We start from the raw sequence: 16,645 nt of genomic DNA on the forward strand, positions 1-16,645 counted from the left end.
AATAAGAAGAAAGGACCAGATGAGTATTTTATATTAAAATTTAATAGATAAAATCATATTTTAAATACTCATATTATTGACTCACTCAACCATTTTTTTTCTTCTACAACTTTAAATTTGGTATTAAATAGAAACTTAAATCTAATTGCTAATAATATTAATAGTTATTGAAAATGAAAAAAATTAACCCTAAAAAGTTCATTTATATTAAAATACGAGTTAATTATGATAATCATACACTTCTAAATGAGACAGTTTGTGTTGGAATTAATACTAGAGATACGAAGAAAGAAAAACATAGTGAGAAAATAATAAACATAATAAATGACATTGATCGAATAAGTGTAGTGTGATGGAAAGAAGACGTGGGAGAAAAAAAAAATTAAATGAAAGAAAATGAATGTTTATAACTTTTCTTAAAATATACTAAATATATATTATGTATTTATCTTTTAAATAAGAAAATATAAATTTTAAAATAAGAGGAAAAAAAATACAATTTAAGTATTTCAGATAAAGGAGAATATAGTTTAAACATGTTTTAAGTCAGTGTTGCATCCTTAATCAATTTCTAAGTGTTGATTCGACTTTGACTAAAAATATTCTCAAGGAGTCCATGTTCATGCGGCAGAACGCATAATTTTTATATTCCTCTTAAAATTGATGACTCAAGGAAAATTCTGCACACTGATATAATTGCGAAGACATATTATACACAGATGTTCTATCCTTAATTAACTGCATGTATTGAAGGTACACACGTGACACTGTTCAAACACTGAAAAAAAGGAAGAAAATTTGAGTAATGCAGAAATTTTGATACCAACCCCGAATCCTGATCTGAAGCAAATGGAGAGTGAAGAGAAAGAAGGCAATGGTGGAATGTCCTAAGACTGAAGGTGTTTGACAGTGACACTAGAAATAAGAAGGGCCAGCATTCCTTTGACAAGACTTTCATGTGTATTATTATTGACCCTTTTAAGCTTTGAATTTTAAAACGAATGAATGTTCTACATATGTTGGCTTGGTGATTATTAAATATGAGAAAAAGATAGAGGCAGTTTAAAGTAGCATTAAGTAGAGAGAATCTGTGTGGTGAGTACCCCAACCAATGCATGAGTTGGCCAACCTGAATGGTAGTGGGATGGTGGGTTCTGGGTTTTGGTGCAGTGATGCAGAATGAGTATTGTGAAGTTAGGTTGGCGGTGAGAGGACAACGGAGCGAATTCTAAGCCTCAAAATACGGGTCAAACAAGAATAGATGGTGCCATTCCCTTAGACTCTAAGCATTCCTTTTACGTAATTTAATACCACCACTCCAAATACACTCTTCTCTTCTCTCCTTTCCCTCTCTTTCACCACCCACTTTGATAGAACATTTCTCAAAATCCTACCACCCCCCCAAAAAAAAAGTAATAGTCATTGCCTTATTGCTAAATCTAATTATGTTCTCATTCCAGCAAATGAAGATTTATATATTGATTTCTACTAATCTCTGCGTAATCTATAACTTAGGTTCCTTTCTATGGTAAAGTGCAATATTATTTACTGCTATGTGGACCATAAGTGGCTCTTTCATCTCACATGATTATCTCAAGTTAAATGATTCTAGACTTTACATCAAATTTATGGTGTTGAAAGGTGAGTTTTTGGTTTCTTTGTATTAAGTTAAGGTGTCCTTCAAGGGAAAATGCATATATGTCATTTGGGTGAAGGACAAATTTAGTTAAGCAGTTAACCGTCTCAGTCATCCACAAGGAATTAAAATGCGAAATTATAATGTTAGATTCTTAAATGAGAAAATGATTTTCCCATATGGAAGCTCGGGTGAAATGTCCTATATCATCATCAAATTATCAATCACACAATTGACAAAAGTCATTTTCTTCTCAAGATTATCAACTTATCTTGAAAGGTGTCCAATCTTTTTCCTTATTGCAGTGACATAAGATTAATTCAGGAGGAATCATTTTCAGCCGAGTTAAAAGTTTGGAAGCAATTTCATAATCATGAAATTAAGGAACGAACAAGTGTGGGTTTCTAATAAATCTGATGATGGTTGCTGCATAAGTGTTTCCTTTAAAGATTGCCCTTACTTTTTTCATGCTGAATGTGGTTTCCGTGAGGGCTATATACTTTTTTGTCAACCATTTTCCCAACTTAATAAGCAGCAAATAAAAGAAGAAACTGAAGGTTTTCGACTTACAAAGAACTAGCTATAGAATAAACAAAAGATCAGTTGAAAATTATATGTTTATCTTTAGTATAAATCTTTTTAATAAGAATATATCAAGAGGTGTAGTTGTTGAGGACTACTATAATGGGGTGAGTGATGATATATATATATATACACACACACTGCACTGTCATGTTAAGGGTCAGCTTGCGGTTTCTACACGGTGATTGGATGTAATGTATGACAATAATACAGTTTTTCTTCAAAAGAAGACCAACTATAAAGCATATTCCGATCTCAATGAGGGCAATTTTGAATTTGACTAAGATACGAGCATTTTAAATTGTGGAAGTGCAACTCGGGTTTAATGTTTGTTTAATGTCTAATCACTTGTGTAAACAATCTGTATATGGAGTCATTTTTTCCCCAGTCAATAAGATGATATTAACACAAACATACTCAAATTATAGATAATATTAATTATATGTGAGCTTAAAAAGAATGCCACTTTGGTGGACCTGCACTCAATAAGAAGCAAGAACCACATGCATGGCGGCAATTGAATCAGAAAGTTGATTAAGAAAGTCAAACACATTTAAGAACTCACACGTGAGCAAGCACTCAATGAGCTGGCATTTGTACAACATAAACAGTATATTCTCCTCTCTCTTTTCCTCTCCATGATACCATTTTTTTCTTCTTCTTTTGTCCTCAGTCCTCAACTTTCTTAAAAGTAACCTATAATTCCTGAAATCATCGTTCATAAACCAAGAGAGGTTTAAAACATTAGCAACAAACAAAACAAAGCTTCTTCTTCCATATACTTCCTCATCCTTCTTTTTATTTCTCTCTATTAAAATAACTCTTGTTTGTTTTTTCTTTTAAATTAAAATATAGCTGGACTTGTCCTTTTGCATACCTTGCCTTTTAAGCACACTCATTTTCTACCTCTATTTTCCTTTCTTCTTCACTTTCTGAACTCTCTAGCCCGAACCTCTCTCTATATTCTCTTCCTAGGTGAATCCTACTTCATAATCAGAGGGCATGCCTGAATGTCCAGAGAAAGGTAAGACGCATAAATCCCTTTTCTATCTCTGAACTCTTAGTTATCTTCTTATACAGTGCTTTATATGATTCTTTTTAATATTTTGCTGCCCAGCAGCTAGCTTGAAACTTCTTTAATCATGCAAAATATTATTTTCCCAATAACATACGACTCTCAATTTTCTAAATTCACATGGTGATCATCAAAGTTCAAATAAGCATGCCATACATATCCCTTGAAAGAAAAACGATATTTGGTAATTACTTAGTTGTGAAATGAGGTTTGCTAAGTGTATGCTTCTGCTGTAGGGAGAGATTTGATGAGATAGGGAAGAAGATCAAGAGGGAAGGAGATGTTTCTTCTCAAATGGGAAGAAGACATATGTTAGGCCCTCCTGGAACCCTAAATACCATCACCCCTTGTGCGGCATGTAAGTTATTGAGAAGAAGATGTGCCCAAGAATGTCCCTTTTCTCCATATTTCTCTCCCCATGAGCCTCAAAAGTTTGCTTCCGTCCACAAAGTTTTTGGTGCCAGCAACGTCTCAAAGATGCTCATGGTAAATATATGCATACACACTGACATAAATAACATTACTGGCTAAATAATTATCTAATTAATAGTATGATATATGTATATATGTATGTATTACACTGCTGTAGATTTTAATCATATTACAATGTGTTATAGGAAGTACCAGAGTGTCAGAGAGCTGATGCAGCAAATAGTCTAGTTTATGAGGCCAATGTGAGGCTTAGAGACCCTGTGTATGGATGCATGGGTGCAATTTCTGCTTTGCAACAACAAGTTCAATCCTTACAAGCTGAACTTAGTGTAGTGAGGGCTGAAATACTTAAATACAAACTCAGGGAAGCTCACATGATACCCTCCTCTCATCATGTTGCAATGCTTCCTTCAGCTGGGGCTGTTTCAATCGCTGCTCCACCTCCACCACCTCCTCCACCACCACCACTTCCACCTCCTTCTATTCCTCAAACTTCTTCCTCTTCTTCCATGTACATCCACCAGACTGATCCCACCACTTACACCACAATTTCAAGTGATAATATCTCCTATTTTGGTTAAACTTTGCAGCCTAATAAAAACCATTATTCCATTTATTTCTCTCTTATATGATGCATCAAGGTGGAATAAAGTAAGTCAAGAAAAAGGAGAGTATTGATACTGAATGTTGTTATGACCCGGCTGTACGCTTTTTTTCCCCTTTTTATTATCTTAATCCATATGATTTATATGCCCAAAATTTCCCCTTGATTATAAATGGCTGGTTAAACTTTCATTTCTTCTACACCTTCCTAAGCCAATTAAAGCTACTACCATATTACAAATTAATTGCTCTTTGTTACTGCGATTAACTGTTTTTCTTCCCCACCCTACAACCGACGTAGACACAATGCCAACTTGATATATACTTATGCCAATTTTCCCTTCATTATTTAATGAAGCAAAGGACAATAAAGGGGAAGAAAACATGGTTTACATTGCATTGATGATATTTCAGTTTGGTTTGGGAAACATTGCAATACTGTTGGTAGAATTAATTTTGCACGTGATGACTGTGGTTCGTGACTTTAACCTTTCTTAGACATATTAGTCTGTGCCACTGTGTATCTGAGTTTGCTGTCTGAAGTTGCGGGAGACAAAAGGTATGCTTGTGATCTTCACCATGTTGAGTCAGACTTAACTTCTGAGAAACTTGGTTTATATATATATGGAAATTGGGAAGCATAATTTTACGTCAAGTTATCTATCATTTGTATTATACAGTCAAAACTATATTATATTAATTACTGTCCCTTGTAGCAGTCGCATATATATTGCTAGTTAGCTTCAGAATTGAGTTTACTCATATGTAGATATTATTTTTTTTCTCTCTTTCATTTCCTTTTACCTTGGATGGTTGATAGAGGAAAATTCTAAAGATTTCAACCTATATCAAATTAAGCGAACTTTATATATCATGATACACACACATAGGAGAACAAAATGGATAAACGAGGATTTTAATGTCAGATTCATAACACTGGAATACAATCAATTGCACACGCCGACATATTCTAGATTTTCTTTCATTATGATGGAATTGATTTATTTTATAATTAGCACTGGAATAAAGGGACAGAATATTGATCCCAGAGAATCAACATATATTAAATACACATTTAGTTTAGAAAACGATTCTTAATTTTCATTTCATAATTTGCATTAAGACTTCATAAAAAAATGGTTAATATATTTAAAAAAAATAAAAAAATAGGTGAAATTAAGGTAGATATTGGTTACGTATTTGTTGGATGGTCATACTCCGTTGCCAGCTATTTTATTTGTAAAGAGTTGAGTTTCCTTGGCGTGAGGTTTTCATATAGTAGAAAAGGGAGACAAAGGGAAACTCTTAGTCGTATAAGCAAGAAATATGAAGAAAAAGACTACCACTTTCTTTTTCTGCATTTTTTTATCAGCAAAACCACTCATGTTCATATTATTGCTTTTGAAACTCATTTCAAACTTAGAACCCTAATAATATCTATATATAATATAATATATATAGAGATGTGACATGTATTGGTCCCATGTCATGATTGCTTCAACTCGTGGCATCTTCCTTGTGTTGGCATAGCCCAATCATAGTACTTGTATTAATTTGAAACAGTTCCTCCTTTTACCATTTCGAAACCTTAATTAAGCTGATTTTTGGCCTAATTCAAATTAATGATTACTAGCTGGGTTGATCCTGCATCATTTTTTTCTGTGTTCTCGAATTCATAATCGATGCATGTGTGGGAGAGGGGATTCCAAGATTAAGCTATTCAGTAAACATGCATGCATACTTGGATCTCACTCAACTTCTGCTATTGCCAACATCATATCTTCACTAATAATATTTTTATTTTTATTTTTATTTTATCAGTGCTGATTGGGTCACCTCATTTTTCACTCACTATATATAACCTTCATCTTCATCTTAACTTTTCTTTTTAAACAAAAGAAATTTAAACAACTATTTAAATTCCGGATCATTACGATAAAACTCTCATCATCGTTAAAATAGCGTATAAACAAAATATGGTATGTAGTATGTGTAAGGAGTAAGGAGGGTGAGGAAACTACGTCTCATATCTTTTGTACGTGCAAAGTGGCTTGATTTATATGGTCTAAGTATTACGAGTAGGTGAAACATGCATCTGTTGTACATTAGGAGTCGAAGATGTTTTTCTCTCACAGTTTAGGTTGATTGAGGAAAGTGTAGTTGTTAATCAGATTTGGTTGTGTGTGTGGATAACATTTATAAGAGAATTGTGGAAGCATAGAAATAAGAAGATCTTCAGGAACAGACGCATAGATCACTTGAAGATTTTCTCGATGATATAGTTGAAAGTTTGGTCGTGGGTGACATCTAAAGTATGCTTAACATGTTTTTCTTACTCAGATTGGTGTCTTGAACCTTTAATTTATATGAGATCCATCAAAAAATAAAAAGGTTAGTGCAGTGGCAAGGAATAGTAATTTTTCTTATAGAGAATGTTACCGATTTGTTTTCTCTACTCCTCTGCATAAAGTTTGAGGTATCCCTAAAATACATCTATTATTTATTTATTTTGCCAAAAAAAATCATTATTTTTCCTTTTTATATACCATGAGAGGAGAGAAGTAAGAATTGAACCTAAAACTTCACCAATTTCATCTTACTCTCATCACTAAACTAATTTAATGAATTACAACACTCTAAAATAATAATAATAATAATAATAATAATAAATAAGTTTTCTCACATATCTAGTTTACTTTTGTTACGGAAAACTCTGAAAATGATCAATCTAGATAATAGGTTATTTTCTTAAAAAAAATGTTTTTTTGACCATGATGGGGTTATTTTTTTTTGTTTTTACCAAAATGGAGCCGTTTAAAAAAATTACAAATTTAGGCAAGTCGTGCCAATTCGGCACGACTTCATATGCAGAAATCGTTCCAATTAGGCACGACTTCTGCCATGTCATACTGAAGTCGTGCCAAGTTGGCACGACTTCTGCCCCGTCATATTGAAGTCGTGCCAACTTGGGACAACTTCTGCCTTATCATACAGAAGTCGTGCCAAGTTGACACGACTTCTGCCACATCATATATTTTTTTTAATTTTATTGTTTATATATTGGATAGTAAGTTATGTAATGTTAAAAATTAATTTGATACATAATTTTCTAAGAGTCGTGTCTAATTGGGACGACTTCTGCATATAAAGTCGTCTCAATTAGGCACGACTTGCCTAAATTTGTAATTTTTTTTAAACGGACACCATTTTGGTAAAAACCAAAAAAAAAAACCATCATGGTCAAAAAAACCTAATAAAATCTATTAATATAACCAAATTTAATTATAGTTTTGATCGAGTTATTAAATTATATATATATATATATATATATATATATAACATTCATTAAAAAAATAGAAAATACAAAAAAGTATTATTTTAAACAAAAAAAAATAGGCTGGGTTGATATTAAATTAAATATGTTTCTATTTATTCCTGAGAGAGGTTAGTTTAACATTTACCTGTGTTACTAATTCAATATGCTATATATTTACTTTAATCTTACTCAGTATTTAACCCGACTAAATATGTTTTCACTTAATTTTTAAAATTCAAATGTAATTTTAATTTAAAATAAATAATTTTGATTATAGTCTCTAAATAAAACTTTGTTTTTAGTCTTTGAAAATTGAAAATAGTTATTTTTTTATGTTTAATATATGTTATACTCAATAATTAGTAACTTGAGTATTGAATAAAAGATTAAATAATAATCATAATACATTAGTGTTTATGATAGAAGAATGATATTTTTATAATTTTTTAAAAGAAATTTTAAATTTTAGAAAGGTGATAATGTTAAGAAGTGGATTTTAAGTCTAATTCAATCTCATAAAACCGACTCATGAGGTTTGCACCCACTTATATATAATGAAATGTCATCATCTCTAGTCGATGTGAGATCTCATTACACCTCCTCATGCCGAGGCTACTAACTCGTGCATGAAAATATATGTTATGGGTGATCCGATAGCGGGTGGTCTGATAAGTCCAACAAACACTGGTTAGGATAGGCTCGAAATGACTCTGATACCATGTTAAGAAGTGGACTTTAAGCCTAGTTCAACCTCATAAAACCGACTTATAAGGTGAGATTTGCACCCACTTATGTATAATGAAATGTCATAATCTCTAGTCCAACAGATAATAAAACAAATACTTTATAGCCACTACATTTAAAGTCCACCTATTTTATAAATCCCAAAAGTATAAGTTTTAAAGTTAGACAGATAAAAATAAAATAATTATAAGAATCGAAATTAAAATTAAAATTCAAAATAATTTATAGAAATTAAGAATATATTTAAATATTTATATACTAATTAACTTGTATCAGTCTGAAGTATGATCGATGGATTCTATATTTATGTAATACTATATATTATTTTGTTTATATATATATATAATATATAATATAGTTTTTTATCCACATCTCACCTACACTCTAATTGTCGCTTCCATTTCCATCAATTGTTAGATATACCTTATCGAAGGAAAGAAATTAATTTAAAGATAGTTATTTTTTAAACCACTCAAACCACGAATATATAATGTAAAATTGTAATGCATCTAACAAGGATTGGTTAATGTAACATTAGACAGATTTTTATAATGTAAATGGTTAGAAGAAATCTAAAGTTTTTCTCGCGAAAATGATGCTGCTATCATAAAAATATTCAATTCAAACAGTAAATTATACCTTTAAAAATAAATATTTGACATCAATCATGTAGAGTATAATTACTATATTCAATATTCGGAATATAATATTTAACTTTGGTTCGGCCAGAAAAGTTTATGATTTTTATGAAATTTATATGCATTGAATTTAAATTATTTTTATTTTAAATTTAATTTTTAAAATAAGATAATTAAAGTTTATTAAATTTTAATTTTTTATATAACATTTTAATTACCACTAAATATAGACATTATTTTCGAACAACACTAGTGATGTTGATTGAATATTGATAAAAAATCATCATAGCTTTTTACCAAAAATGTGACTTGAGAAATAGCATCATCCATATTTTATGAGAAAAACTGTGTAAAAAAAAAAATAGTCTAATAATATGATAAATATTCACTACAAGAAAATTATTAAATAAAAAATAATTTAAAAGATAAAAAATAATTAGTTATTATATTGACTAAATTAGAAACCATTTTAGAGACTAAATAAAAATTTGTTTTCTAAATTAGTTTGTATTATTGTTATATAGTTTCTAAATTGGTATCGAATTACCAAGGTTTTAACTACCAATTTTTTAGACGTGAGTTGTTCGAAACTGGAAAACCTTGAAAAATCTGATTTTGGGAGCGTTATTCCACAAATTTCATAAATTATTTTGCATTATCATTTTTGGGAAGAACAAACTTAATATTATTTGTTATCCTCATTACCATAAACATCACACTAACTCTATTTGACATATTTCAAGCCCTATAATGAACTTTCTCTTTAATATTGCTAGCATCAATAATAACAACATGTTTCCAATTTGGAAAATTCAATCCATTAAAGACTGGAACAGACTTAACATACAAATGTAAAGACACATGAACAAATACTTCAATTAACACATATTTAACATTAATACTTTGAGTCATAAACTAAACTTACAATACAAATTCAGATAACAAACAAACATTTTATGCATATTAATGTTCTCCTTTGGATGATACATTAATACACAAAACATAATGATGCTAATATCACTTGTTATATTTTAATATACAAATAAAACTAATAACATATACTCGCTACCAACAATCATATCCATCAATTATAAGAACAACTAATCAACCTTTGGTGATCCACAAATGCCTTATAATAATGAATTTCAATTTATCCATAATATAAATAATTTAACATCCATTCTATAGGTAATTGAATTAAAATTCATCAGTAATTTGAAATTAAATAACACATAAAGATTCAATCACTTTGGTGATTAACAAATCTATCATACACATAATTTCAAAAACAATATCATTAGTTGAAATAAAATTCATCACTAATTTGGAATTCAATAAAACATTAAGATTTGATCACTTTGGTGATTACAAATCTTTCATACAGATAATTCCATAAATAATATCATTAATTCAAATAAAATTCATCGTAATTTGGAATTAAATAAAACATAAAGATTGATCACTTTGGTGATTACAAATCTATCATACAGCTACTACTTCTAGAAATAATATTATTAAGTGAAATAAAATTCATCATTAATTTGAAATTAAAAAAAACATAAATATTTGATCACTTTAGTGATTACAAATCTATCATACAGCTACTTCCAAAAATAATATCATTAAGTGAAATAAAATTCATCAGTAATTTGGAATTAAATAAAACATAAAAATTTGATCACTTTGGTGATTACAAATCTATCATATGAATAATTCCAGAAATAATAGTATTCATAAAAAATATATTTATGCCCTTACTTTTATTTATCATAATCTATTCATCTTGCATTTAAAATAAAACAAGAATTCATGATTTATGATGCAGTGGAAGACTTGAAATTTTTCATTATTTTAATTTGAAATCAATTCATAATGCAATAGAAATAAAAAGATAAATTAAACCTTACAATTTATCTTTTATGATACATTGGAAGACTTGAGATTTCATTATTTTAATTTGAAATCAATTCGTATTGGAGCATAAATGAACAGATAAATTAAACCATCAAAATTATCCTCAAAAGATATTATTTTCTTTACAATATTTATAATTTTAAAAAGAAGGTTTATAAAATTGGGAAAAACATCATTTATGGAGAATCATAAATTTGAGCAACCATGCTCTGATACTACATGTAAAATCAAAGCATACAGTAATAAATAATAATGTATATAATCATCTTAAGGATCTTACAAATTATGATTCTCATATTCCATGCATTCATTTTACCTTGATCTATGAGAGTCCCTTTATGAGCAGTTTCTTTAATTTTCTTTTCTCAATCTATCTCTTGACAATTTTGTTCTTGTCACACTCTTTATTGATAGCAAAGAGTGAGACAACCTCATTTGCATACACAGAACCCTATTTCTATTTTTTCCCAATCTCCATCAAATTATTTTTTCATTAAATAATATATATATATATATATATATAATTTCTCACATTAATCAATGTGTCTTTTATTTTATTAAATTATATTCAAGTCCAAAACCCAACATGAATCACATTATAAAATTAATTTACATAATTTTTAACACAAACATGTTAAAAGTCTAGAGATAATGACAAAAACAAGATAAAAGAGAGAAAAATTGAAAAAAAAACAGTAAAAGAGAGAATCGTGATATTTGTAAGTTTGTCATTTGCAAAAGGTTAATAAAAAGATTATAGTTAAAATCAATATAATTTTTTCAATACATATAGATATATATTAGGTGAAAACTGAACATTTTATACAGGCAACCATAGATGGGTGTCTTTGATTTATTGGTTCTAAGACCCTCACTTTTCAATGAGGACTGCTTTTTTTATTGCCACCTCCAAAAATTTTAAAATTCTCAAAATTACTCTTTAGTACAAAATAAAAATAGAAACAATGTTTTACATTATGAATTATGTAATTTAGAAGTAAAAAACTATCACTTATAAATTACGTAATCTGGAAGTAAAAAATTACAACTATCGAATTACATAATCTGAAACCTATTTAACAACTCTCAATACCGAATTACGTAATTCAGAACTTATATAACAAAAATAAACCTACCGGATTATGTAATATGAAAGTAAAAAATTATCACTTTCAGATTACATAATCTGGAACTTATTTAAGAAAATAGGTTCTAGATTACGTAATTTATAAGTGATAATTTTTTACTTTTGAATTACGTAAATTTTCTTACGGAAGTGTTAATTTTTTACTTCTGAATTACGTTATCTGCAGTATAAAACATTACTTCTATTTTTATCTTTTTACTGAAGAATAATTTTGGAAATTTAAAAATTTATGGAGGTGGGTGAAGAAGTGATGAAGGTGCAGGAAGAAACAGACTTCAATGAGTTCCTTTCTTTAGGCCCGTTTTGTAGTGGGCCACTTCTTGAACCAAAATAGTACAAAAGCGCTAGAATGATTAATTGCTAAAATTGAAAATTCAACAATGCACCAAATTAAAGCGAATTATTAGAATTTTGGCACGAAAGAAAAAGAAAAACTGTAAAAGTTCCAAATTCATAAGCTTGAAAAGGTGCATACACGTAATTTAAAAACAAGAAGAAAACTGAATTCTGATGGAATGTTATAAAGAGGAAATCAAAAGCAAACTTGTACATGAAACCAATCTCCGTTCTTGAGCCCTGGTAAGGCTTTTTTTCTCCTACAACCTAGTAAGGGAAAAGTAAAAAGAAAGAAAAATAAAGGGAAGTAGAAAGCATTAAAGTACACACTGAATCCAAAATAGAACCTAAAGATGTTTTAGCAACTTATTACACACATATCTCAAGCACAAGTAAATTGGTTGCGTGTGTGTAGTAGTAGTACCCTTAATATTTAAACTTAGTTAATCCTTCTGCAATTCTTTCTTACTTCTCCTTTGGAGCCAGTGAGGGGAGTAATGTCTCCCATCTTGATCATGGCGGTGACGAAATCAGAGGAAAAGGAGCTTGGGTTGGTGCTGTAGCCACGCACAATGGAGTCAGTGGAGCCACCATTGAAGAGTTGCTGGTCAGAGTGGAGAAGACCCTTCTTCTGAACCAGGTTCTTGAAGTAGTAGTTGTCAAATGAGGTTGGAGTCTGAAGATCAAGGGGTGCCAGATTGTTGTCACCTGACCCTGATGTTCTGGGGCAGCTCGATTGCCTAGTCCTGGCAAATGAGGTATCTATGTTGCTCTCATTGTAGATGCGGGCTCTGAAACTTGTGCACCTTGATTGTCCAATTGTGTGACCACCTAATCAAGATGTGACTCATAATTAGTTAAGACAAGAATTTTTACTATATGATTGAAATGTAATGTAATTAATTAGCCAATTATGTGGTTTATGTTTGTACCCGACAAGGCTACCATGTCCTTGGTGGAAAGTCCTACAGCACTGAACTTTGAGATGAGTTGGTTAAGGTTTGAAGTGGGTGGAGGAATGGCACTGTTAGCAGCAGATTGGCTAGCAGTCCTAGCATCTCTTCTTCCAAGTTTAACATCCCAAGTAGGTCCTCCAAGCTAATGTCACCAAAATCAACAGTATATTAATTCAGATATGTGTAGTCAATGAGTTAGTTTAATTTGATTTATTTGGTCTTTGACCACTTACGATTCCAACAGAGTCTCTAGCAGCAATGGCAAGGATATCCGCACAGGAGACAACTCCTGGACACACTTTCTCCACGGCTGATTTGATGCTGTCAATGACTTCATATCCACGAGCAGAATTCCTGTTGGGATTTGCGTTCTTCTCTCCGGTGAAGCTTGATGTGTCATCCAATAGAATTGAACCATCACATCCCTGCATGTTTACTCATTAATACGCAAGAGGGTACCATGATTATACTCTAACATAGAAACAAAAGCTATATAAAATGAGTTAGTGCATTATCAGTGCATCAGTTAACACACCAAAAATAGTTGTATGGGACAAAGTTAGTGTGAGATGATGTGTAAATGTTTGCAAGATGTGTTGTTTCAAACAGAGTTACTTGATGCATGCATAAGGTAGAAGAAGAAGCGGTGCATTGAAATTACATTGACAAAGCAATCGTGGAAGAACAAGCGGAGGAGAGAAGCACCGATGCGGGTCTCCTTTGATATGGCAGATTGCATTGAGGATTTCACAGTGGAGAGGAGTTTTGGACAAGAAGTGTAGTAGAAGTTGGTAGAAAGTTGTGCATTGGCACACCCCAATACGAGGAGAAACAGAACGAAACTAATAGTTAATCTAGAAGAAAACGAAGCCATATTTGATGAAACACACTAAGTGAGGTAAAGTGTTTGTATGTGTGAGGGTGTGGTTTATTGGTTAATGGGAGTTCTGTATTTATAATGGGTGTGGATTGAATGTGTCTCAAGGCAATTTGTCTCGGCAGGTAGCCTAACCTAACACGTAGAAAAATGGAGAAGTCCTCTGTGCATGGGAAATTGGCGATGTGGAACTAATTCAAAAACTCACTTATGAATTTTGATTATAAGGGTTTAGAATAGTGATGAGAGATTCGACTCTAATGAATTCAAAGATAACCAAGTGAAAAGCCGCGTCATTGCGCTGCTTTGTCAAAGTGTTACAATTGTTTGGTAAACTGTTTTCCTCTACAGGGGCCCCATCATATAACGCTTTGATGTGAGACATCTTTTATGCTTTTAATCCAAGGAACACGACTAAGCCAAGGCAAATTTGACTCATTGATTTATAAATTAAATATACCTGTTAAATATATTTTTAGTCCATCAAAGAAAAATAGATGAAGTTGTATATTTTAGTAATGCTTAATTGACTGTGGTTCAGAATATTTGTTTGGTAAGGTTACCTTTTGCAACTTCACTCAACCAAAATGAGAATAATAATCTTGATGGGTTATGCATAGTATCTATTTTTGGTTCACATAAACAAAAGAAAGAATGTGTATCAATAACTGTTCAATTAAATTATGATCTCTCTGCTGGTCTAACGCGGGTTTTACCTACTTTGTGTGAAGGCACAGTCATAGGAGAAAACTTGTAAAGTTTTTATGGGTCAATTTTCAGCCTTTGCTGGCTGAATGTTCCCTACAGCAATCATATAAAGCGTTCAAGGGAAGTAAAAAAAAGTAAGAAACTTCTTCGCATGTCTGATTTCGGTAAGATTAGGTCAGAAGCTTTACTTAACTGTACATATAACCCCACGGTATAATAATAATGCTGCTGCCTACATATATCACCTTAATCTTTGAAAAATCTAGTAGTGTAACTATCACTTCACTATATATACCATTCAACACCTAAATTGAGAACAAATTGTTGTTTCCAATGTTAGTTATAATTGTTAATTATCTAAGTTACGTATTTCTTATTTGCATTTTTGCAATAATACAAGACAAAAAGTTAATTTTGTGAACATTTTTCCATTTTAAATTTTAATTAAAAAATTTATTGTCTCACCTCTAATTCGTCGGGTTGAAACAGGATTGACATGCTAAAACTATCAAAATAGATTTTGGAAACTAACAAATTCAATTTTCTTACACTAGTTTTCAACATCTCAATTTTATTTTAATCATAAAAATTCAATAATTCAAAATTAGGTTTCATAACCAGAAATCATAAATATAACAATTTAAAATCTATACATTAATGAACTCAAACTATTAGAAATTTATCTTTTCTAGTTGGATAACTACAAGAAAATCATGAAATAAAAACCAATTTGTAGAAACCAAAATAATTAGTTGCAATAGTAACTAAATTAGAGACCATTTTAGAAACTAAAAAGAAATTTGGCTTCTAAATTGGTTTCTATTATTTTCTATTATTGTTAAATAGTTTCTAAATTGGTATCTAATTAGCAACCAAAGTTTTTGCTACCAAATTTAGAAACTAAATGATTTGTAGTTAAAACCTTAGTTGCTAATTAGATACCAATTTAAAAAATATTTAACAATAATAGAAACTAATTTAGAAACCAATTTTGTCTTTAGTTTCTAAAATGGTCTCTATTTTAGTTCATATTGTAACTATTTATTTTGATATCTAAAAATTGGTTTCTTTATGAATTTCTTGTAGTGCATCTGCTCTTAATATTATAAAAGAACATAGTAACTTATCCTTAATAAAGTTATTTTTCATTGAGATTCTAGTTTTTTGGCATAGAAAAAGAATGAGGAAGAAAATTAAGAATTAATATCTAAAGAAAATACACAGAGAAATTACAAAATAAATTTGTAATATTTGATATTTTAAAAAAATTATTGTAGATAAATAAAAAATAAAATTGTTAATTTTTTTATTTATAACCTTTAAAATATAGTTATTATTTTTTATCAACTTTAAACTCTCTTCTTTAATACTATATAAAAATATGTTATTACATCAGTTATCTAGTTAAGATATAAAAGACTAAAATTACATCATTATATAATTTTTAGAGGCAAAAATATAACTAAACCATGATCTTTAACATGTATTTTATTAATTTCACAATTAATTAACGCTGAAAAAAGAATCACATGTCAATCGTTGATTTCAAAACTTATGGTAGAAATATAAACCAACCTGGTGTAATAATTTTTCGTTTACATAAATTTTGAAAAAGAAAAAATATTAGAAAAACTATACAAAAGATTTTCTATAAAATTCAGTTAATTTTAACTTCTGAAAA

The 16,645-nt window shown here is 30.1% G+C and overlaps 2 protein-coding genes across 2 annotated transcripts; one reads left to right on the top strand and one right to left on the bottom strand.

Annotated features, from left to right (window-relative positions):
• The first annotated feature begins 2,911 nt into the window (after positions 1 to 2,911).
• Positions 2,912 to 4,983, top strand: LBD15 (LOB domain-containing protein 15). The gene is made up of 3 exons (XM_068627653.1): positions 2,912 to 3,242; positions 3,530 to 3,779; positions 3,911 to 4,983. The coding sequence occupies exons 1-3, from the start codon at positions 3,229 to 3,231 to the stop codon at positions 4,304 to 4,306; spliced, it is 660 nt and encodes a 219-aa protein (XP_068483754.1). The 5' UTR covers positions 2,912 to 3,228; the 3' UTR covers positions 4,307 to 4,983.
• Positions 4,984 to 12,583: 7,600 nt separating this feature from the next.
• On the bottom strand, positions 12,584 to 14,567 carry LOC137821961 (peroxidase P7). Its single transcript, XM_068626784.2, has 4 exons — positions 14,041 to 14,567; positions 13,613 to 13,804; positions 13,356 to 13,521; positions 12,584 to 13,254 (listed from the first exon to the last, which is right to left on the bottom strand). The coding sequence occupies exons 1-4, from the start codon at positions 14,251 to 14,253 to the stop codon at positions 12,863 to 12,865; spliced, it is 963 nt and encodes a 320-aa protein (XP_068482885.1). The 5' UTR covers positions 14,254 to 14,567; the 3' UTR covers positions 12,584 to 12,862.
• Between the last annotated feature and the right edge of the window lie 2,078 nt (positions 14,568 to 16,645).

Source organism: Phaseolus vulgaris, chromosome 9 (genome assembly GCF_051622355.1).
Source record: "Phaseolus vulgaris cultivar YP4 chromosome 9, ASM5162235v1, whole genome shotgun sequence".
Lineage (NCBI taxonomy): Eukaryota > Viridiplantae > Streptophyta > Magnoliopsida > Fabales > Fabaceae > Phaseolus > Phaseolus vulgaris.